The sequence below is a fragment of the Dama dama genome, chromosome 14, assembly GCF_033118175.1.
Source record: "Dama dama isolate Ldn47 chromosome 14, ASM3311817v1, whole genome shotgun sequence".
NCBI classification, from domain to species: domain Eukaryota; kingdom Metazoa; phylum Chordata; class Mammalia; order Artiodactyla; family Cervidae; genus Dama; species Dama dama.
This window is the reverse complement of record NC_083694.1, coordinates 57,412,488-57,438,283: the sequence shown is the minus strand read 5'-3', so window position 1 is coordinate 57,438,283 and position 25,796 is coordinate 57,412,488. Positions and strand designations below refer to the sequence as shown.

Sequence of the window (25,796 nt, the reverse complement as noted above, 5' to 3'; positions counted from 1 at the left end):
ACATCTGCCTGTGTTAAAAACAAAACTGAACAAGACTGTGTTTGCTAAGAAATCCCAAAAACCAGTTATCAGCCATGAAAAGAATTCCTTGGGAATTAGTTTAACTTAGAAGGGTCTTTTCCTTGAGATAAATTGCTGGGAACTCCAATGCCAAGAGTTCCTAAGAGCAAAGAAGAGGATACGAGGGACCTTGTGTGTGTACTCTGGACCAGGGATACTGAAGGAGCTGGTCTATGAATTGTTTCTTACCTGCCTACAATGGGAGGAGCTGCTGCCAGCACCTAAGCCAACACACTGCTTCCTTCAAGAAAGTCCTGCTTTACATTTCCCCTGAAATCAGGAACAAGACAAGGGTGCCCACTCTCACCACTACTATTCAACATAGTGTTGGAAGTTTTGGCCACAGCAATCAGAGCAGAAAAAGAAGTAAAAGGAATCCAGATAGGAAAAGAAGAAGTGAAACTCTCACTGTTTGCAGATGACATGATCTTCTACAGAGAAAACCCTAAAGACTCTTCTAGAAAATTACTAGAGCTAATCAATGAATATAGTAAAGTTGCAGGATATAAAATTAACACATAAAAATCCCTTGCATTCCTATATACTAACAATGAAAAACCAGAAAGAGAAATTAAGGAAACAATACCATTCACCATTGCAACAAAAAGAATAAAATACTTAGGAATATATCTACCTAAAGAAACAAAAGACCTATACATAGAAAACTATAAAACACTGATGAAAGAAATCAAGGAGGACACAAACAGATGGAGAAACATACCATGCTCATGGATTGGAAGAATCAATATTGTCAAAATGGCTATTCTACCCAAAGCAATCTATAGATTCAATGCAATCCTTATCAAGCTACCAACGGTATTTTTCACAGAACTAGAACAAATAATTTCACAATTTGTATGGAAATACAAAAAACCTCGAATAGCCAAAGTAATCTTGAGAAAGAAGAATGGAACTGGAGGAATCAACCTGCCTGACTTCAGACTATACTACAAAGCCACAGTCATCAAGACAGTATGTTAGCCATCTGTATGTCTTCTTTGGAGAAATGTCTGTTTAGTTCTTTGGCCCATTTTTTGATTGGGTCATTTATTTTTCTGGAATTGAGCTGCAGGAGTTGCTTGTATATTTCTCCAAAGAAGACATACAGATGGCTAACAAACACATGAAAAGATGCTCAACATCACTCATTATTAGAGAAATGCAAATCAAAACCACAATGAGGTACCATTACACGCCAGTCAGGATGGCTGCTATCCAAAAGTCTACAAGCAATCAATGCTGGAGAGGGTGTGGAGAAAAGGGAACCCTCTTACACTGTTGGTGGGAATGCAAACTAGTACAGCCGCTATGGAAAACAGTGTGGAGATTTCTTAAAAAACTGGAAATAGAACTGCCATATGACCCAGCAATCCCACTTCTGGGCATACACACTGAGGAAACCAGATCTGAAAGAGACACATGCACCCCAATGTTCATCGCAGCACTCTTTATAATAGCCAGGACATGGAAGCAACCTAGATGCCCATTGGCAGATGAATGGATAAGGAAGCTGTGGTACATATACACCATGGAATATTACTCAGCCATTAAAAAGAATTCATTTGAACCAGTCCTAATGAGATGGATGAAGCTGGAGCCCATTATACAGAGTGAAGTAAGCCAGAAAGATAAAGAACATTACAGCATACTGACACATGTATATGGAATTTAGAAAGGTGATAACGATAACCCTATATGCAGAACAGAAAAAGAGACACAGAAATACAGAACAGACTTTTGAACTTTGTGGGAGAATGTAAGGGTGGGATATTTCAAAAGAACAGCATGTATGCTATCTATGGTGAAACAGATCACCAGCCCAGGTGGGATGCACGAGACAAGTGCTCCGGCCTGGTGCACTGGGAAGACCCAGAGGAATCGGGTGGAGAGGGAGGTGGGAGGGGGGATCGGGATTGGGAATACATGTAAATCCATGGCTGATTCATATCAATGTATGACAAAACCCACTGGAAAAAAAAAAAATTTAAAAAAAAAAAAAGACAGTATGGTACTGGCACAAAGACAGAAATATAGATCAATGGAACAGAATAGAAAGCCCAGAGATAAATCCACGAACTTATGGACACCTTATCTTTGACAAAGGAGGCAAGGATATACAATGGAAAAAAGACAACCTCTTTAACAAGTGGTGCTGGGAAAGCTGGTCAACCACTTGTAAAAGAATGAAACTAGAACACTTTCTAACACCATACACAAAAATAAACTCAAAATGGATTTAAGATCTAAATGTAAGACCAGAAACTATAAAACTCCTAGAGGAGAACATAGGCAAAACACTCTCCGACATAAATCACAGCAAGATCCTCTATGACCCACCTCCTAGAATATTGGAAATAAAAGCAAAACTAAACAAATGGGACCTAATGAAACTTAAAAGCTTTTGCACAACAAAGGAAACTATAAGCAAGGTGAAAAGACAGCCCTCAGATTGGGAGAAAATAATAGCAAATGAAGAAACAGACAAAGGATTAATCTCAAAAATATACAAGCAACACTTGAATCTCAATTCCAGAAAAATAAATGACCCAATCAAAAAATGGGCCAAAGAACTAAACAGACATTTCTCCAAAGAAGGCATACAGATGGCTAAGAAACACATGAAAAGATGCTCAACATCACTCATTATCAGAGAAATGCAAATCAAAACCACAATGAGGTACCATTACACACCAGTCAGGATGGCTGCTATCCAAAAGTCTACAAGCAATCAATGCTGGAGAGGGTGTGGAGAAAAGGGAACCCTCTTACACTGTTGGTGGGAATGCAAACTAGTACAGCCGCTATGGAGAACAGTGTGGAGATTTCTTAAAAAACTGGAAATAGAACTGCCATATGACCCAGCAATCCCACTTCTGGGCATATACACTGAGGAAACCAGATCTGAAAGAGACACGTGCACCCCAATGTTCATCGCAGCACTGTTTATAATAGCCAGGACATGGAAGCAACCTAGATGCCCATTGGCAGATGAATGGATAAGGAAGCTGTGGTACATATACACCATGGAATATTACTCAGCCGTTAAAAAGAATTCATTTGAACCAGTTCTAATGAGATGGATGAAACTGGAGCCCATTATACAGAGTGAAGTAAGCCAGAAAGATAAAGAACATTACAGCATACTAACACATATATATGGAATTTAGAAAGATGGTAACGCTAACCCTATATGCAAAACAGCAAAAGAGACACAGAAGTACAGAACAGACTTTTGAACTCTGTGGGAGAAGGTGAGGGTGGGATGTTGCGAAAGAACAGCATGTATATTATCTATGGTGAAACAGGTCACCAGCCCAGGTGGGATGCATGAGACAAGTGCTCGGGCCTGGTGCACTGGGAAGACCCAGAGGAATCGGGTGGAGAGGGAGGTGGGAGGGGGGATCGGGATGGGGAATACGTGTAAATCTATTGCTGATTCATGTCAACGTATGACAAAACCCACTGAAAAAATAAATTAATTAAAAAAAAAAAAAAAGAAAGTCCTGCTTTAGGGAAAAAACTCTAGGTGAGCTAAGCAAAGTGCTACTGTGTTGTCCATCATCACAAATGCTTCATAGACAAGTACTGGTATGCTGACTACATTCTGAAAAGCATTGCTCTAGACCCTAAAATTACAGACTTCAAAAAGAAAACCTCAGAAAAATCAGGTACAATCCAATAATCTATCCATCTTTCTATCTTTAGCATCTAGTGCACTAGGCGTGTGATATATGTGCCATACATTTGTAATAAATTAAGGAGAATTTGACAGGATATTCTCAAAAGTAAAACTCTGAACATAAGACTATCATTAATGCCCACTGGAGTGGAAAAGAGATGGTGAGTCCTAGTAAAATAATGGGTTTTATATGAAGCCGTTTATGAGTTCAGATTTTAAAAGTTATAAAAATATGAAAGCAGGGACACATGAAAGAATTTAGGAGTGCAACAAAACTTCAGCTTCCAGACATGATGCTAATTAAACCGGGATTGAAAAACAATCTATCTTGCTCAAAACAACTAGAAAACTGGACAAAATAAATAAAACAACAGCTCCCAGACATTGACCAACAAGCTTACGTGACAGCAATCCCTGAGAAGTGGGAAACAAATGGAGTAAGCTTTATGAGTGCCTGAGTTCACGGCCAAGATAAAGCCCAGGCTGAAGTACATGGAGGGTGAGTCCACACTGAGCCTGGAGGTCTCACTGCAGTGAGAAGACAGAGTGTGGAATTCAAGAAGGCCAAGGACAGAGGAGCCTGAAGGACTACAGTCCACGGGGTCGCAAAGATCGGACATGACTGAGTGACTAAACAACAAAGGTGTCTGGAATTAGTGGGGAAAGTACAAGCGAAAAAGCAGCTAACTATAGGCAGAGAAGCAGCTGGAGGCCTGCAGAGAGGTCCCTTTGAGGCTTAGGCTAGGGAGTGACCTGGCTCATGCCTGTGAGAAAACCACCAAGGCCAGGAAGAAAACCTATCTGAAAGGAGTAGGCAGAACAATCACTGCAGTTTATGCTGGGGCAAAACAGTCTGTGTTCCCACTAGCTACAGTGTAAAGATACCTGTAGGACATCAATTCCCATCAATGCCCTCAGAAAGGTACTGCCTAGCAGGGCCAACAGACTAAAGGCTTTTCTAATCAGACAAATGAAATCTAAAATAAATGCAGAAATAGTCAAATCAATTTCAGATAATTTAATTACCCCCAAACAATTGATAGATAGATACTATATACACAGCAGGGAGGGAGGGAAGAAAGGAAGGAAAGAGAGAAGAAAAAGAGATTCAGTCATTCAGTCAAAAATGTGTAATTTGCAAAAATAAACTCAAAATGGATTAAAGATCTAAATGTACGACCAGAAACTATAAAACTCCTAGAGGAGAACACAGGCAAAACACTCTCCGACATAAATCACAGCAGGATCCTCTATGACCCACCTCCCAGAATATTGGAAATAAAAGCAAAAATAAACAAATGGGACCTAATTAAACTTAAAAGCTTTTGCACAACAAAGGAAACTATAAGCAAGGTGAAAAGACAGCCCTCAGACTGGGAGAAAATAATAGCAAACGAAGCAACAAAGGATTAATCTAAAAAATATACAAGCAGCTCCTGCAGCTCAATTCTAGAAAAATAAATGACCCAATCAAAAAATGGGCCAAAGAACTAAACAGACATTTCTCCAAAGAAGACATACAGATGGCTAAGAAACACATGAAAAGATGCTCAACATCACTCATTATCAGAGAAATGCAAATCAAAACCACAATGAGGTACCATTACACGCCAGTCAGGATGGCTGCTATCCAAAAGTCTACAAGCAATCAATGCTGGAGAGGGTGTGGAGAAAAGGGAACCCTCTTACACTGTTGGTGGGAATGCAAACTAGTATAGCCACTATGGAGAACAGTGTGGAGATTCCTTTAAAAACTGGAAATAGAACTGCCATATGACCCAGCAATCCCACTTCTGGGCATATACACTGAGGAAACCAGATCTGAAAGAGACATGTGCACCCAAATGTTCATCGCAGCACTGTTTATAATTGCCAGGACATGGAAGCAACCTAGATGCCCATCAGCAGACAAATGGATAAGGAAGCTGTGGTACATATACACCATGGAATATTACTCAGCCATTAAAAAAGAATTCATTTGAATCAGTTCTAATGAGATGGATGAAACTGGAGCCCATTATATAGAGTGAAATAAACCAGAAAGATAAAGACCAACACAGTATACTAATGCATATATATGGAGTTTAAAAAGATGGCAACGATAACCCAATATGCAAAACAGAAAAAGAGACACAGAAGTACAGAACAGACTTTGGAACTCTGTGGGAGAAGGAGAGGGTGGGATGTTCTGAGAGAACAGCACTGAAACAAGTATACTATCAAGGGTGAAACAGATCACCAACCCAGGTTGGATGCATGAAACGAGTGCTCAGGGCTGGTGCACTGGGAAGACCCAGAGGGATGGGATGGGGAGGGAGGCGGGGGAGGGGATTGGGATGGGGAACACATGTAAATCCATGGCTGATTCATGTCAATGTATGGCAAAAACCACTACAATATTGTAAAGTAATTAACCTCCAACTAATAAAAATAAATGAAAAAAAGAAAAAACAACAACAACAAAAAACAAAGTGTAATTTGGTACTTGCCATCCAATAAAAAACTATCAGATGTGCAAAAAAGCAGAAAAATATGACTTGTAATCAAGAGAAAAACCATTTAGTAGAAGCCAGTTCAGAAATGACAGATGACAGAATGCAGAAATGATACATATGCTTGAATCACAAGATAAGGGTATTAAAACAGCTGTCACAAGAACACTCAAAGTATTCAAGAAGTGAATGATGAGTACACTGAGGAGAAAGAGGGGAGATACAAAAAAAAAAAAAACCCTAGAGATTATAAATTGAACTTCTGAGATGAAAAATACACCAGACAGGAAAAGAACATATTAAGCACAGAACAAGAAAAGGTTATATTATGCTCATAGAGAAGGAAACTCAATACTTTTAACACATCACTTCTCCCCAAATTAATCTAGAGATTTTTTTTTTAATCTCAATAAAGATTTTAGCAGCCTTTCTGTAGAAATTAAGTTAATCCTAAAATTCATATGGAAAATGACCTGGAATAGTCAAAACAATTAAAAAAAAACAACAAACAAATCTGTATGATTTCAAGACTTATTATAAAGCCACAGAAATCAAGACAGGGGTATAAAGGCTGACCTAATTGCAGGAGAACATAATTAAAGTCAGGAAAAAGACCCTCACATACACAACTTATTTGCTTTTGCCAAAGACATCAAGGCAGTTAAATGGAGCAAGAACTGCCTTTTCAATAAATCATACTGGAACAACTGAATACTTATATGTAATCAAAATAAAGACTGATCCTTACACCACACAACACACCACAAAAATTAACAACTGGATCACAGACCTACTGTAAGACCTAAAACTATAGAACTTTTATAAGAAAATGTAAGAGAAAGTTAATTATTTGAGTTAGGAAAGATTTCTAAATAGGACACAAAAAGTTCAAACCATAAAGAAAAAATAATTAACAAATCTGATTTTATCAAAAGGAAAACTTGCTCTTTCAAGAACACTGTTAAGGAAATGAAAACGCAGGCCATATACCTGGAAATATTTGCAATAAGAGCATCTGACAAAGGCTTTGTGTCCAGAATGAAGAATTTTTACAAGCCAATAAAAACATAATCCAATAGAAATACACAAATACTTGAACAGGTAATTCAAATGGCACATAGACACAGGAAAACACAGTCAACGTCACTGGTAAACAGGGAAGTATAAATTAAAACCACAATAAGATACCACTACATATCCACTAAAATGGGTAAATTCAAAAGATTGGAGATATAGTATGTTGGCATGATAATAAAACAATCAACAATCAAGTACATTGCTGATGTGAATTACCAAACGGCACAGTCACTTTGGAAAATATTTTGACAGTTCTTAAAAAGCTAAACATGCAGTGAGCATGTGACCCAGCAATTCCACTCCTAGGTACTTAATGAATAGAAATAAAAAATACATGTCTACACAAACAGCTGAACATTCACAGCGGTTTTACTCATGACCCAAATCTGGAAATAACCCATCATCTGGTGAACAGATAAACAAACTGTCATACGTCCATACTACTGTGTACTACTCAGCAATAAATAAGAAAAAACATTAGACATTGGCAACAACATAGATGAATCTCTAGAACACTGTGCTAAATGAAAGAAGTCAGCCATAAAAACTACATACTGTGATTTCCTTTATACGAAATTCTAGAAAAGAGAAAGTAACATGCCAGAAGCCAACGAGAAGTAAGAGAGAATGACTGCAAAGACACATGAAGCTTTTCAGACTGACAAAAATGTTCTATTACCATAATTGTAGCGCTGCCTACAGGACTGTACACTTCTGTCAGAACTCACAGGATTTCCTACTTAAAAACTGGCAAACTTTAAGGTGCATAAACCTGACCATCTCCCCAAACTGCAGAAAAAAAGAAGAGTGGCAAAGTGAAAAGGAAGAACTAAGTCCAAAAATAACACGAGGATTTGAGACAAACGCTAATGTTTGTAATTTTTCAAGTTATGTTCTGAAAAAGATAAAGTTTTCAGCAACACGGCAAACCACTGCATCTGCCAACTGTCAACCTACCTGACCCAGAAGTGACCAATGCAGGAGTTGAGGACAGCTGGATTTGTTTTGGTGGAGTCTGAATGCTGCTAGGCTCAAACTGGCTGCTTTCTGCTGACTGCTGTGACTGGATAAGAGAGATGTAGAACTCCTCTAGTTTGGGCAACATGGGAGAATCGGAGGCACTCTTTACATTTGGTTGCTACAGAATGGGGGAAATGGGGCAAAAGCATGAAAAGTTACTATTAATTTAACAGTAAGAACTATTTTGTTTCCTCATTTATATACAAAAGAATATTTTTGTATCATAAATAAAACTCCCTACTTTTAAGAATCGAGATACTCTCTGGAAAACAAGTCCTTCTCTAACTGAGGGACCATTAATTTAAGAAGTGTTTATTGAACACGTATTATGAGCAAACACGGTACTCAGGAAGGAGAGAAATAACATTCACTGAGCACTCATTGTCAGGCACAGTGCCAGGCTGTTAGCACATGTTTCTTCACCGAAATATCAAAACATTGTTCTAGCTTAGGTGTCATTGTGTCTTCTGTATTATGGCTTCTTTCACTTAGCAGAAAGCTTTTCGCAAGAGATGGAGCAAGTTATCCAGTGTCAACCAGTAAGGGACAAGGCAGAGATCCAAATTCAGGCTCGCCTATGCACTCTCTGCTCCATCACACCACCTCCCAGTAGATACGACCCCTGTCCCCGAAGAGCTCGTGATTCTCAGCTAGGGAAACAGAACCTGGCCTGTAGGTGCCTGTGAAGGAGGCATTAACTGCGTCTGCAGCATCAACAACACGCTAGGAGAACACACTGGCTTTAAAGGAAGGCTCCTGAGGAGAAGTGACAAAACGGAGTACCAAGAACCAAGGTTTGAGAGGAAAAGATGGAATTCCCAAACAAAGCCTCAATTTGTGCTAAAGTAAATTGCCCAGTTTTAATCAATAGATCCTATATCTTCCGACAGAGCATTGTTGAAATAGTTACAGTCCAGGGTGACTCAGAGCATTTACCTTCTAACTGGCATTAACACAACTAGCTGGGCCACACTAGGAGCTGCCATAATAAACCCACATAAGTGGCTTAGGGCCTGGGATCTGCCTAGAGTTAACTGAAACAAAAATTATACGAATAGAAAATGTAGCTTTGTGTGTTTAGACTGGTGTGTTAAGACATTCAATATCAGTTGGCTTTCCTTTTCTCTTCCATGACAAAAAACCTTGTTCATTTTTAAACATGGCTGGCAAGGATATGGCTTATATAATTACATTATATACAAATGGCTGTGCTTCTTTTGGGGGGCAGCAAAAATGAAATCTCTAAAAGCCCACATAGTTACCTTACCATTTAATATGCTACTTCAGGAAAGCAAAGACCTGGATTCAAATTTTTTATTAATTTATGCAACTTCATGTGTGGGCTTTAGATACCCATTAAGTTTACTCTCTCTTAAAATGAAGCTTTGATGATAATTAGGTAAGTAAACATTAATATGATAAGATTTTATGACTGGAAAGATCATTAGTCAAAATCAGTTTTTGCAGATGGATACCTTAAGGCCCCAAAAGGCAACTTGCTCAAACTTGTGGTAAAGCTTAAGCTCTAAATTATAGAATTCCCAGGCAAGTGTTTTTTTACACTAAGCCCTGCTGCCTATTTTTAGCTGTGTGTGAAACTATGTGTTAGTTGCTCTGTCGTGTCTGATTCTTTGCAACCCCATGGACTGTAGCCCACCAGGCTCCTCTATCCATGGAATTCTCCAGGCAAGAATACTGGAGTGGTTACCATTCCCTTCAGTCAAAATCAGAAATGGTTTTCCAAAAGCTGCATCTTTTTCCTTTCCTGAGAAATATGATTTTGAAGAAAGACAAATTGCTAAAACACATTTAAGATGCATTCTGACAGTTTTTCACTCTGAAAAAAAGAAAAGAACATGGGTGAATGCCTACTAAATTTGTATGCCACTATGAAAGCAAGTACCTGTGGGCAGTTCAAGCACGTAAGTGAAAAGTTAAGAGTCTCTTCCTCCACACAGCAGTTTAGAGCACTGCTATTCAAAGTGTGATTCACCACCAAGCAGCGTTAGCATCACCTGGAAGCTTCTAAGACATGGAGAACTTTAGTCCCCAGCCCAGTTCTGCTCAATCAAAATCTGCAGTCTCACAAGATTCTCAGGTGATCGCTATGAACAGTGTAGTTCAAGAAGCATTGCTCTGCCAGATTCTCACTCTGTAGTTATCAATCAAAGACTCCTTAATGGTTGTCTGAAAATATACCCTTACGGGACCAGAGGTTAGTGGCAACTTTCAAGAAGTATGTTCATGATTTATAAAACATTAACATATGTAATCAAAAGCACAGCCCCAAACCACAATAACATAAAACTTCATGCCCACTAGGATGGCTATAATTTTAAAAATTAGATAATAACAAGTGTCGGCAAAGATGTGGACCAAATTGGAACACTCTTAGATTGCTGGTGGGAATATAAAATGGTGCAACTGCTTAGAACAGTCTGGCATTTCCTCAAAATACTAAACATAGAGTTACCACGTGTGTGTATGTGTGCTTAGTCACTTTAGTCATGTCCTACTCTTCATGACCCTATGAACTGTAGCCCACCAGGCTCCTCTGTCCATGGGACTTCCCAGGCAAGAATACTGGAGGGGGGTAGCCATTCCTCTCTCCAGAGGATCCTCCCAACCCAGGGATCAAACCCACATCTCCTGTGTCTCCTACACTGAAGGTGTATTCTTTACTGCTGAGCCACTGGGGGGTGGGGTGGGAGGGGCTAGATTTATTACCACAGAACCTAGTAATTCAACTCCCGGGTATATACCTAAGAAAACTGAAAACATACATCCATGTAGAAACACATACACACACGTCACAGCAGCATTATTCACAATAGCAGAAAAGCAGAAATAACTCAAATGTCCATCAGCTGATGCATGAATAAACAAAGCAAAAAACTTTATCTTAAAACTAGATCTGTGCTTTAAGAAACCTACATTTACGGAACAAACTGTTTTATGCGATACAGCATACTTTATCAATAATCTCATGCAAAGTAATCACATTCTGCAGAAAATATATCACTCAGAAGGTTCATCTTCCACGACTGCTTTTTTAACAAGTCTAGACATGATGTCCTTCATTTTCAGTGTACTGCACAAAAGTACAGAGACCATTAGCCAAATTTCATGATTCACACAAATTGTCCTTCTATTTTCAGGATGCTCGTAATATATTTGAGAAACACAAAACAAATGGATTTTATTCCAGGGTTAGTGCTTTCTACTAAAGCAACAAAACAGAAAAAACTAGCCTAGATGATTGGGCAGCTACAGAACTGAAAATGTATGGCTAAGTGAAAATACCTGTTTTCTCTATCCCTAATGTTTCATCAATCTTCTAATTCTAGACTCAGAATTTTCTATGAATAACTATAGTAAGATAACTGAATTTAATTTTTAAATAAACATACATTTTTATGTACATGTATTCTACCAAATGCTAAGATCATTCACCAGAATCTCACCTTCTAAAACTGAAAGCACTTCCTCAAAAAAACCTTGTCACGGTAACACTCATTAGACACTTACCTTCTGAACCCTGGTTGTGTCAATATGTTTCTCTTGACCACCCAGTCCTTCTGGTATTTGAACTTCTTTCATTCCATTCACAAGGCCTGAAGGCTGCCATGAATCATCCCATATATCTTTGGGTGTAGAAAAACACCAATCCTACAGAGAAAAAAAATACTGTGATACTAAACTGAGATACAGTGCCACATGACTCATATGGAGGATAACCTGGGCAAGGCAAAGGCAAAGAGGTAGTGTATGCTAACTAAACAAGAAAAGATATTTATTAACTTTCTTATCAATGTGAGTTTTCCCTCTTGCTTTACTGGTCCATACTCAACACACTGAATTCCTTTGAACACACAGATCTCATAAAAGTGTAGTATCACCTTTAATACATTCTTCATGGCTAGTCGATTTTTCTAATCATTCAGTATTAAAATGGCACAAATAACAAGCAGAAACTTAAGTGTTGATGTATCTTCTTTCTGGTAGCCAGGGGGATATAAATTAAAATTTAAATATATAGGGTCCAATATTAGTAAATATACTCAGATCCAAACATTACAAGGTTAAAGCAACAAAAATTAAATTAGGGAAAACACTTTATTTCTAGTTTCTAAGACCCTGACTAGGTGCCAACAATAAAACAAAAATCATAATGACTGATAGGGTAGACAGACACAATATGTCCATGGTTTATTCTCCCCTGTTTCATCCTGTCTCCCTCCCTAACACTGTCTTCTTTGCAGGGAGGAAGGGACCAGGAAATGCATTCTTCTGAATTACTGTCTGAGAAATCCTCATGAAATGCAGAATGTACAGCTTTTCTGAGGCTTGGGTAATTACATTAACAGTAATGATTTTCTTTATGTTTTTCCAAGGATCTAACCTTCTGTGGCAATTCTTTACGTGATGAATATGGTTTCTTTCCACCAAGGCTTGAGGTAAATAAGTGAGAGGCAGCATCACTTTCTTTTCCCATTTTAGCCTGCAAAGGTAACCAGTTCTCATCCCAAATATCATCACCTATGGTTACTGACTCCAGGCAAGGCATTCCAGTGGGGATCTCATCCTAGGCAACAAAGAAGAACTTTAATTTATTGTTCCTATATGAATACATTTTGATGTTTAGGTTTACAATTTTTCCTGACTCTGGGTAAAGATGGCAGTTTGAATATGCAATTCATTATGCTCTCCCCTTCTGACATAGCACCAAAATAAAATAGATTCAAGGTATAAACTTATAGCCAAAGAGAAATAAGAGGGGAAAACATCACCTATGTTCTGGATACAGGAAATCAGACAAGGTACAACTTATTAAGTAGTCCTGAGAAAGTGTAATCCTGAGCTTTCAGGAGGAAAATCTGAGAAGCAACCCAACTTATACCATAAATACTGCAAAAGTTCAGGAACTACTACAATGAAGTTTTTTGGAATTGAGGGTATAAAGTGAGAATGAAAACAAGAGCAACTCATTTAATGTCAGCTCATGAGGCTCAATACCAGAAAAACAATCCAATCAAAAAGGGTGCAGAAGACCCAAACAGACATTTCTCCAAAAAGACAAGACATATGGCTAATAAACACAAGAAAAGATGTTCAACATTGCTCACTATTAGAGAAACGCAAATCAAAAACTACAGTGATGCATCACACTGGTCAGAATGGCCATCATCAAAAAGTCTACAAGGGTTCAGCATCAGTTTTGCAAGAAATGTTAAAGGGACTTCTTAAAGCAGAAAAGATCACAACTAGACATATAAAAATTATAAGAAAAATCTCAATGGTAAAAGCAAACATATGGTAAAGGTAATAGATCAACTACTTATAAAGCTAAGAATAACTTATAACAACTACTTATAAAGGAAAGTTAAAATTGTCTATATCTACAATAAGTAGTTAAGAGATACATAAAACAAAAAGATATAAAATATGATGTCAAAAAATATTTTAAAATTCAATAAAGCATAGTCTTTCCAACAAATAGCACTAAAACCACTGAACATCCATAACCTTAACCTAAATCTCACCCCTTATACTAAAATTAAATCAAGATGTTTTGAAACTGAAAACACAGTACATAAAAGAAAAAAAAATGATGTACTTTGTCAAAATTAAAAACCTTTCCTATATGGAAGACACCATTAAGAGAATGAAGCTACAAGTGGGAGAAACTATTTGAAAATCACAAATCCGACAAAGGATATGGATATGTTCCGGACATATGTTCCGGACATATGGATATGTTCCGGAACATATCCAGAACATATCAAGAATACTCAAAACCCAATAGTAAGAAAACAAACAACTCATTCAAAAAATGGGCAAGAGACTTTAACTGGCATTTCACCAAGAAATACATGTGGATGGCAAATAAGCACATGATAAGATGGTCAGTATCACAGTCATCAGGGAAATGCAGATTAAAACCACACTGTCATACTACTATTGCACACCTATGAAAATGGTTAAAAATACAAATTCCTGACAATATCAAGTGCTGATAAGATATGGAACAACTGGAACTCATATACTGCTGATAGGAATGCAAAATGGTACAGCCAGTCTGTAAAAATCTGGCATACATTTACCACATGAACCAGCAATCAGACTCTTGATTATGTTTATTAAAAAGCCTGTACATGAATATTGATAGAAGATCCATTCATACCAAAATATAGAAGATCAATTCATACACTAAATAACCATAATGTCTTTCAACGGATGCATGGATATACAAACTGTGGTATATCCATACCATACTCCTCATCATCAACAGAAATGAACTACTGATACATGCAATGATTTAAATGAAGGTACTATGCTGAATCAAAGAAGTTTCTATTGGGAAGTTACATAGCACATGATTCCACTTAACTGACAGTCCTGAAAAGGTAAAATTATGGAGACAGAAAACAGAAAGGCTTGCTAGGATTAGGGATTTGGGGAGATGTGATTATAAAGGAGTAGCATCAGGGAGTTTTTGCAGATGATGGAACCATTCTGCATCCTGATTATCGTGGTGGTTACATAAATCTATACATGTATTAAAATTGATAGGACAGTACCCTGAGTACAAAGTCAATTGCTTACTGTATATTCACTTAGAAAGAAGTATTAACACCAGAGAAAATAAAAGTTATGCAGGAAAGGAAAACCTGACATCACATATTACTTAACTGTATATAGCATTTACAGAGTCACAATAACAAAATATTGAATGAATGGTGATCTAATGGAAAGTTTGATATATTAGTAAGATGATGAGAGAACAGAAAGGATATTTTTGTCTGGGGTGGGGGACAAGAGATGAAAGAGAACTAAACCTTCATCTCTCATGCTGGGAAGGCCATACATATGTAAAACTGAAAAATAAGGAAATAACAATATAAGCATGCTATTTAATGAAAGAAATAGAGACAAATTCCAAAAGAAGACATTAAAAGAAATGAAAATGGTTGCTCTGTAAAATAGGAAATGAAGGGGAAGGGGTTATGGGGAACTCTAAGCTGTGCGTACATAAACATTCGATTTTTTCTTATTTTTTTTGGAAAAAAAAAAGAAAAAAGCTGTGAGCACATGGACATTTGATTAAAATATGTCCTCCAAAGAGAGCTGTCAAACATTTTTCTTGATGGGTCTTCCTAATACTATATATCAATACTACCTTCTAATCACAGCATAATTCTTCAAAATTGCCCAGGAGTCAGATAATGGCTTCTCTTTTTTCTGATCGAGGCTACATTGCTGAAACTTTGGTCTTGGTGATCGCTGAAGAGTTTGTAATTCATCTGTGGGAGGTGCTCTGATGGCACCACAATGAATATGGCATAAAGAGCTATTTTACTTCAGTCTCCTTCACTTATGAATTTATTAATTACATTTTTAAAAAGCTATATCCCCTTCTCCTACCTCATTTTCTTCTTTCAGATCCTTTAGCTCTGGGATGGACCACTTTGAATCTTCTTCAGAGCTCTTATCTTGTATTTTCAAAGAATTTAATTTAGAATCCTTTAATGGCTCCTCTGAGGTGACTGATCTAAGGTGACTGAAAGTCTTTTCATCATTAATATCTTGCTAGTAGATAAAAAAGAGAAAATTTTTTTTTTTCTATAGTAATGCTGTTTCCAAAATTTACACACCTATAAATTCTGGGGGCAATTTTTCACTATGGTTCATGCATATGCAACATTATTTTCTAACTTTATGCACTGACCCTAGGCATTCCCATCCTGTTAAATTAGTTCAGACCAAGGGGTTCCCAGGTGGTGCAGTGGTAAAGAATCTGCCTGCCAATTCAGGAGACATAAGAGACACGGGTTCAATCCAGGGTCAGGAAGATCCCCTGGAGGAGGAAATGGCAAACCACTCCAGTATTTTTGCCTGGAGAATCCCATGGACAGAGGAGCCTGTGGCTACAGTCCATTGGGTCGCAAAGAGTTGGACACAACTGAGGACGCATGCACAGGTTAACAATCATTGAGTACATATTATGTAATGTGTACAGGGTAGCTCTGTGGGTATAAAGATGAATGCAACACGGGCCCAGCTCTAAGAGCTCAAATATAGCATGAAGATACACAATCAGATAATCACAGCACAACCTTCATGTAGAGCCAACACAGAGATGTCACACTGACCAAAACAATACTGGAGGAGGAAGATGTCTGAGAACATGTAATAAAGGAGATAAATCAAACTGTTAGGATGCCTAAAAGAAAAGCAAGGATTAGAGGGAATCAGATGTATAGAGGGGCTTCCCTGCTGGCTCAGCGGTAAGGAATCCGTCTGCCAATGCAGGAGACACGGGTTTGATCCCTGAGTTGGGAAGATCCCCTGGAGAAAGAAATGGCGACCCATTCCAGTATTCTTGCCTGGAGAATCCCATGGACAGAGAGGAGCCTGGTGGGCTATAGTCCACGGGGTCACAAAATAATTGGATATGACTTAGTGACTAAAAAATAACAAGGTGTTTAGAGGTAGGTTTATGTGTGTATGTAGCATGTGGGAGTCTTGATATGTTAAAATACAGGCTGGGGTACAATAGAGAAGCTTTAGGCCTTATCTCTTTGCAGAGAAGATGGCCTTATTTCATTTTCAGGACTTAACTATGATTAAAGACATCAACACAGTGATGATAAGATATTCTAAAAACTCTTAAGGCTGAAAATTCAATTCCCTATTTAAGAATCAGGAAACATAACTTCTAATCAAGTAATAAGGATTAACAAAAATTCAGATTTCAGAAAGTTTGACAGGTTAAACAAGCCCAATTAATTTTAACTAGCTTTAAACTAAAATGAAATCTAAAACGTTGATATTGCTTTAAACGTGCAGCAGTAAACATTCATACACATTTCTCAGAGTAGGTTAATCTCCCAGTAGTCAAATGCTCTTTTGAAAAAAATTTTTTATTGAAATATAATTGATTTACAATGTTGTGTTAGTTTCAGGGGTACAGCAAAATAGCCTTTCCTTTTTATCTTTTCTAAAAATGCAAGTCCACTAACAAAACAACGTTATCCCTATAATTTAAAAAGTCAGATATATAAAACATACTTACAAAACAATATTTTCATATTTTACTCAAAGAAAAAAGCTTTGTTGTGTCCGGAAAAAATAAATTTGGGGACTCTCAAACTGAGCCCAACCTATATTTTTAGCTCAGTACTTATTGCCATGAGGAATATGAGAGACTTCGAAGACATGTCTATTTATTTGCTCATTTGTTGAAAAGTCATTTAACTTATTATTTACTAATGTGCTTCACTTTACATATATGTAAAATGGGGATCTTAAAGAAACAACCTGGTAAAGTGGTTGTGAAGATTAAATTAACGAGTACATGCAAGTACTCAGAACAGCGCCTGCCACACAGTACAAGTCCAGTAAGTGTCACTGTGATCTTTTTATCATGATGGTGCGATCACTCAACTAGAGTCAGACATCCTGGAGTCCAAAGTCAGGTGGGCCTTAGGAAACATCACTACCAACATAGCTAGTGGAGCTGATGGAATTTCAGTTGAGCTATTTCAAATCCTGAAAGATGATGCTGTGAAAGTGCTGCACTCAATATGCCAGCAAATTTGGAAAACTCAGCAGTGGCCACAGGACTGGAAAAGGTCACTTTTCATTCCAATCCCAAAGAAAGGAAATGCCGAAGAATGCTCAAACTACCGCACAATTGCACTCATCTCCCACACTAGCAAAGTAATGCTCAAAATTCTCCAAGCCAGGCTTCAACAGTATGTGAACCGTAAACTTCCAGATGTTCAAGCTGGTTTTAGAAAAGGCACAGGAACTAGAGATCAAACTGCCAACATCCACTGGATCATTGAGAAAGCAAGAGAGTTCCAGAAAAACATCTGCTTCTACTTTATTGACTATACCAAAGCCTTTGACTGTGTGGATCACAACAAACTGTGGAAAATTGATCAAGAGATGGGAATACCAGACCACCTGACCTGTCTCCTGAGATATCTGTATGCAGGTCAATAAGCAACAGTTATATCTGGACATGGAACAACAGACTGGTTCCAAATAGGAAAAGGAGTATGTCAAGGCTGTATATTGTCACCCTGTTTATTTAACTTATATGTAGAGTACATCATGAGAAACGCTGGGCTGGAGGAAGCACAAGCTGGAATCAAGATTGCCGGGAGAAATATCAATAACCTCAGATGTGCAGATGACACCACCCTTATGGCAGAAGGCGAAGAAGAACTAAAAAGCCTCTTGATGAAAGTGAAAGAGGAGAGTGAAAAAGTTGGGTTAAATTTCAACTTCAGAAAACTAAGATCACTGCATCTGGTCCCATCATTTCATGGGAAATAGGTGTGGAAACAGTGACAAACTTTATTTTTTTGGGCTCGAAAATCACTGCAGATGGTGATTGCAGTCATGAAATTAAAAGACGCTTGCTCCTTGGAAGAAAAGCTATGACCAACCTATACAGCGTATTAAAAAGGAGAGACATAATTTTGCCAACAAAGGTCCATCTAGTCAAAGCTATGGTTTTCCCAGTAGTCATGTATGGATGTGAGAGTTGGATCATAAAGAAAAATGAGTGCCCAAGAATTGATGCTTTTGAACTGTGGTGTTGGAGAAGACTCTTGAGAGTCCCTTGGACAGCAAGGAGATCCAACCAGTCCATCCTAAAGGAGATCAGTCCTGAATATTCATTGAAAGGACTGATGCTGAAGCTGAAACTCCAATACTCTGGCCGCCTGATGCGAAGAACTGACTCATTTGAAAAGACCCTGATGCTGGGAAAGATTAAAGGCAGGAGGAGAAGGGGATGACAGAGGATGAGATGGTTGGATGGCATCACTGACTCAATGGACATGAGTTTCCGCAAACTCTGGGAGTTGGTGATGGACAGGGAAGCCTGGTGTGCTGCAGTCCATGGGGTTGCAAAGTGTTGGACACAACTGACCAACTGAACTGAACTGTGGTATGGAATAATACATAATAATATTATTGTTATTGCTGTAGGTAGGAGTTGCCATGAGGTTTACAGCAAAGTTAGAAATGAGAACACTTCAAAAACATCTCAAGTGTGGAGAGGGAAGAAAAAATAGCATTTGGATCCATGCAGGTAAGGTCACAACTGCACCAAGGTGGTGGCAGAATTCAGTATATGAGAGAAATTATGCAGGAAAAATCATGGCTGAAATCAAGGTTTAGACCAGCAAATGATGAGAGGAAAGGTTAACTGTTGAGATTACTGTGTAGTTTCCAAACTTCCCCAGGTTTGCAAATGCCTCAGTTTCCTCATTGCTAAAATAAGGTTAATTATAGTCACTACAACTTCCCTGGTTAGCTCAGCTGGTAAAGAATCCACCTGCAATGCAGGGACCCTGGTTCAGTTCCTGGGTCGGGAAGATCCTCTGGAGAAGAGATAGGCTACCCACTCCAGTATTCTTGGGCTTCCCCTGGTGGCTTAGATGGTAAAGAATCCACCTGCAATTCGGGAGACCGGGGTTTGATCAGTGGGTTGGGAAGATCCCCTGGAGAAGGGCATGGCAACCCACTCCAGTATTCCTGCCTGGAGAATCCGCATGGACAGAGGAGCTGGGTGGGATACAGTCCATGGGGTTGCAAAGAGTCGGATATGACTGAGCAACTAAGCACATAGTCACTACATCACAAGCATTTTATGAGTATTAAATAATATATTTAAAGTGCCTTTTATAGTGTTTGGCATACAGTAAGTACTCATTAAATATTAACAATTATAAAAAGAATATGACAATATTTGCAAAAACCTCTTACCAGGGTATATAAGTCACTCTCTTTTGATTGTGGACTGATCTCTCGGTCTTCATTAAAATAGTGCTGCTGGGAAGAATAGCCCAGCTCTTTCAGGACAATGTCCTCAGGCCTCACACTGGATTTAGTGTATAAAGCTAAAGGGTTGAGGTCTCTGAAACCCTAGGATAAGAAAAAGGAGGAGGAAGAGTTTAGTTTCTCAGAAAAAAAATGGAAACAGCACTCCATAATCCTCAAATGTTGTGGAAATGTATTATCTTCTAAAATTTAATAGAATTTTTCCCATACTGATAGTGCCTGCTAGCCACAAAAATGATCAACACCAATATTAATGGTGATGTAGACACTGCTATCAATAATTAGAAAATAAGAAAGTGTTGCTCTTCTCTAAGAAAACTTCAGAGAGTCAAATACTTGAGGGTAAGACAGAATCCTCCATTATTTAAAATAAAAGCACTCACATTCTAAGAGACAATAAGCCAAATGTAGTTTTCTGTGGTCATGTGAAAATTAAGAAAGTGCTGTGCATTCAGTAAGCCAGGCATCTCACAGATGTCTCTTAAAGAATCAATCAAATAACCTTCTGTATTAAATTCTCTTATACCTTGAAGGGTTGAGATTAAACAAAATACATTACAAAATACATTCAGACTGCTCCACCTTAGAAGGGACATTTTCTCGGCATACAATAGCATGACCCTCTGTCCTCAAAACATGGTGGAAATAGACATCTTCATTTGAGGACGTATCACACAGGAAAATGTTCAGGATCCCATCTACATATTCATCCACTACCCCTACTAATGGCTTCAAACCACACAACTTCTGGAACTGCAAAATAGCTCTGGGTGTCCAATGTTCCTGAAATACAATCAAGATATGAGATTCAGATGACAGCTTCAAACATCAATTATAAAAACCAAACCAGAAATTACAAGTGAATTCCTAACGAACTAAAGATTTTAGTGAAAAAATCAAACCGTGAAAATATCAGGATAACACAAGGATATTTATGATTTGGGGATGATAAAAGGTAGAATAAAGGAAAAATTATGAAAATGCAATTATGGGAAAAACTTATCTTAATGTGATGAAAAACTTCCATGTTTGGAAATGATTGGGTTAGATTATTGGACCTACCCTCCCACAGAAACTAAAAATTTTAGATAAAATATTTTTAAAACATGTCCAAAAAACATCAGAGAGCTAACAAAAGAGTAACAAATTAACAGGTCAAAGTTAAAGGGAAAGTGGCAACTCTTTTTGTCTTAAGGTTATCTGCTAATCCAGGCTAATCTGAACTTTGGTTTCAATGACTTTACAGGTCAGAGGACAGAAATTCAAGCCAGGGAGTGGAGAGGAGTTTATCAAGTTGAGTCCCTAGGGATACATGCTCAGACTAAGGCAAAAAAAAAGAAATAAATTAGCCTTCACATGGATTTGCAGCTCAATTTTCACATCAACTGGGTGGTACACAAATCTTCAGGTTGTTCATTTAAATTAACATGGTTCTAGACTGCTAGGTACCTGGCAGAAGAGAATGTAAATCTTTCTGGAGGCAGGCAAACTCAATCTATATTCCAACCAATTTTACAAAAATTTTTTAAAAAGTCAATGAGCAGGACGTAGGCAAAGATAAAAAGTATATAAAGAGACAATGAATCACAAATAACAATATAACTAATACAAAACTTCAGAAACTTTAGATATCTGAATTTCCAGAGGAATTACAAAACAACTAAACTTACTACATGTAAAAACAAACAAAACATGAAATTAACTTGAAAGCTTCTGCAGAGATCTGAAATCTATTAAAAATCGATCTAGCAGAATTAAATAATCAAGAGAACTTTTAGAATTAGAAAGTAAAAATAGAGTAATAATAACCAAAACTAAAACCCTAATATGTGTATTCAATAACAGATTAGGTAGAAATAAAAAATAAACACCTATGGCTGATTCATTTTAATGTCTGACAGAAAACAAAATTCTGTAAAGCAATTTTCCCTCAATTAAAAAATAAAAAATAAATTTTTAAAAAATTAGTAAACTGGAAGATAATTTAGAAAAATTACCCAGAATGCAACACAGAAAACAGAAATGTATATAGACTACAGAAGAGAGATTAAAAGATATGGAAGGTAAACTGAAAAGGTTTAACATATTTTTAATTATGGTTCTACAAAAAGAGAAACAGAGGGGGGGGTCTTTTTTTTGTATTTTTTTATATTTTATATTCATATAAATATGAATATAGGGAAAAGATAGTAACTGAGGAGATAATGGCTAAGAATTAGCCAGATTTAATGAAAAGTAACAATGCACAGATAAAAATTCCAATGAACCACAAAGTAGGATAAATAAGAATAAATCGACACATAAACATATTAAAACTGAAGAACACAGTTTTCAGGCTTCAGAAACATGGCAGAGTGGTAAAGACTACCATTGTCTCTCCCCTTCAATCTATATCCAGTGAAACATCCACAACTCAAAAAATGTACTTCTGCCCAGCACAACAGGGCACTGCAGAATTCCACACATCCGCACACCCAAGAGGGAGGGACTGAAATGCACAGAGGAGCGGGGCAACTGCAGAGTCCGTGCTGGCAACCTGGCCCTCTGAATGAGGCGGTGGAACACACAGCTTCAGAGAAACTGGTAGCCACAAGGAAGGCGGTGCACCCAACTGCGGCCGCCTGGCCGCTCCTGGCACCCCCGGCCTCAGGCAGGGGCAGCCGTGGGGCCTGGGGCCCCGGCCCTCCGGCATCCAAGGCGCCCACAGCCCCGCCTGCACCCTCTTCATCACCTTTCCCCACAGCGGGTCCTGCGCCTCAAGGGGAGCCCCAACACAAGGGAAGAGCCCACCATCCAGATGACAACAGCGGCTACGGCAGAAGCAAGGCAGCAAAGACCCCGGTGGCACAAAGGGCAGTGACGAGTGAGGCGTGGAGCCACACCTCTTACAGGCAAGGTGGCGGCTGGAAAGGGCCAGCTCTCAAATAAAACCAGAGGCAGCGCAGGTTAAAGAAACCAAAAACTTCAATGGTTGCGCCACCTACTGGAGGAAATCGAACTCCTACTCTGCCATCAAAACCAGCTCAGGAACACTTCATCAAACAACACGAAGACTCACAGCGACACTGTACCGCAACAAGACAATGACAATTCTCCAGAAACCAAAGTCAAAGAATACTTCAATTTAACTGTTAAAGAGTTCAAGATAGCTGTTGTGAAGAAATTCAATGAGCAGTGAGAAAGGCAGTTTAATGAGCTCATGAATAAAATTAATGAACAGAAGAAATATTTCATCAAAGAGATTGAAACTAAAAAGAAAGAAAGAAAAAACCAAACAGGACTTGCTTGGTGGTCCAGTGGTTAAGACTCCACCTGCCAATGCAGGGGACATGGATTTGATCCCTGGTCTAAGAAAATCCCACATGCTGCAAGGGCAACTAAGCCTGTGGGCCACAACACTGAGCCCTCAAGCTGCAACCACTGAAGCCTGTCCAGCCTAGAGCCCATGCTCTGCTACAAGAGAAGCCACATCAATGAGAAGCCCACATACTGCAACTAGAGCACAGACCACCGTCTTATACCATACACACAAATTAACTCAAAATGGACTAAAGATGTAAATGCAAGTGAAAGTCACTCAGTAGTGTCTGACTCTTTGTGACCCTATGGACTATACAGTTCTGGAATTCTCCAGGCCAGAATACTGGAGTGGGTAGCCTTTCCCTTCTCCAGGGGATCTTCCCAACCCAGGGATCAAACCCAGGTCTCCCGCATTGCGGGTGGATTCTTTATCAACTGAGCTCTCAGGGAAGCCCGAGACTAAATGTTAAGACCTGAGACTAAATAAAACTTCTGGAAGAAAACACAGGCAGTATGCTCTTTGACATTGATCTTAGTAACCCCTCTTTAGATATGTCTCCACAGGCAAAGAAAACAAAAGCAAAACTAAATAAAAGGGACTACATCAAGCTAAAAAGCTTTTGCACAGCAAAGGAAACTAGCACTATAACAAGACTGTCTACCAAATAGGAGAAGATTTTCGCTAATGATATATCTGATAAGAGGTTAATATCCAAAACACATAAAGAACTCATACAACTCAACAACAAAAACAGTCTGGTTTGAAAATGGGTAAAGAAACTGAAGAGACATTTTCTAAAGACAATATGCAAAAGGCCAACAGGTACATTAAAAGATGCTCAACAGCACTAATTATTATGGAAACGCAAATCAAACCCACAATTTGACAGCACCTTACACCTGTAAGAATGGCAATTATCAAAAAGGCAAGAAATAGAAGTGTTGGCAATGATGTGGAGAAAAGGGAACTCTCATATACAGTATTGGTGAGAATGTAAATTGGTGGACAGACAGAGACAGTATGGAAATACCTCCAAAAATTAAGTATAGAGCTACTTTATGATCTAGCTATCTCACTTCTGGGTATTTATCCAAAGAATATGAAAACACTAATCTGAAAATATATCTGCACCCTCACATTCTTTGGCATTATTTACAATAGCCAAGATATGAATTAAGTGAAGTGCCCATCAACAGAAGAATAGATAAAGAAGACATGGTATATAAATATAATGGAATACTGCTCAGCTATAAAAAAAAAAAAAAAGCTGTTACCTTACCATTTGCAACAACATGGATTGAACTTGAGCATTTTATGCTAAGTAAAACAAGTCAGATGGAGAAAGACAAATATCACATGATTTCACTCTTGTAGAGTACTTAAAAACTAATAAACAAACAAAAACAAAATAATCAACAAACCAGACACATAAATACGTATATATAGAGAACAGAGTAATGGTTACCATCAGGGAAGGAAGAGGGTGTGGGCAAAATGGGTAAAGCAGTTTGGGTCATCTGATGGAAAATAAACTTTTGGTAGTGAGAACGTGGTAGGGTATATGTATATAGAAGTGGAAATACAATGTTGTACACATGAAACATATAATGTTATAAATCAATGTTACCTCAATAATATAGTTTTGTTTCCTAAAGAGTAAATCTGTAAGCTTCAATTTCATTAGCAGATAGTTCTAATACTATATTGAAGGCAAAAGGAGAAGAGGGTGGCAGAGGATGAAATGGTTAAATAGCATCACCAACTCAATGGACATGAATCTGAGCACACTCGGAGACAGTGAAAGACAGGGAAGCCTGGTGTGCTGCTGTCCTTGGGGTCTCAAAGAGTGATGCACAACTTAGCAACTGAACAATCACAACAAATGGAAGCTACTGATAAGTTATTTAAACTAGCAAATATGGGATAATAAATGTGTACCTTATGTATAATTAAGAGTTCTGAGGGGAAAAAGACAAAATTATGTGCATAATTATAACTACATAAATATATGTATCTATATGGATGAAAATGACTCCTGTTCCATCCCATACCAATCATCTCCCATAACAATGTCAGTAGAGAATTCTTTAAAAAAATGTATTTCTGATTGTGGCAGTTCCCTTTAGTTGCTCCCCAGAAACTAAAGGACAACGTCTAGCATGTACACACTGCCATATTTAAAATGGATAACCAACCTAACCTAAGATAAGTGAACTCTGTTCAATGTTATGTGGAAGCCTGGATGGGACGGGAATTTGGGAGAGAATGAATACATGTATATGTATGGCTGAATCCCTTCGTTGTC

At 38.1% G+C, this 25,796-nt stretch overlaps 1 protein-coding gene across 1 annotated transcript in view; it reads right to left on the bottom strand.

Moving 5' to 3' along the window:
* The window catches only part of TDRD5 (tudor domain containing 5), an 80,449-nt gene that overhangs the window by 894 nt on the left and 53,759 nt on the right, over window positions 1-25,796 (bottom strand). The window contains 5 exon segments of the mRNA XM_061159810.1: window positions 8,266-8,446; window positions 11,857-11,997; window positions 12,731-12,913; window positions 20,116-20,274; window positions 20,773-20,973. Of these exon segments, the coding sequence (XP_061015793.1) occupies window positions 8,266-8,446; window positions 11,857-11,997; window positions 12,731-12,913; window positions 20,116-20,274; window positions 20,773-20,973 (865 nt within the window).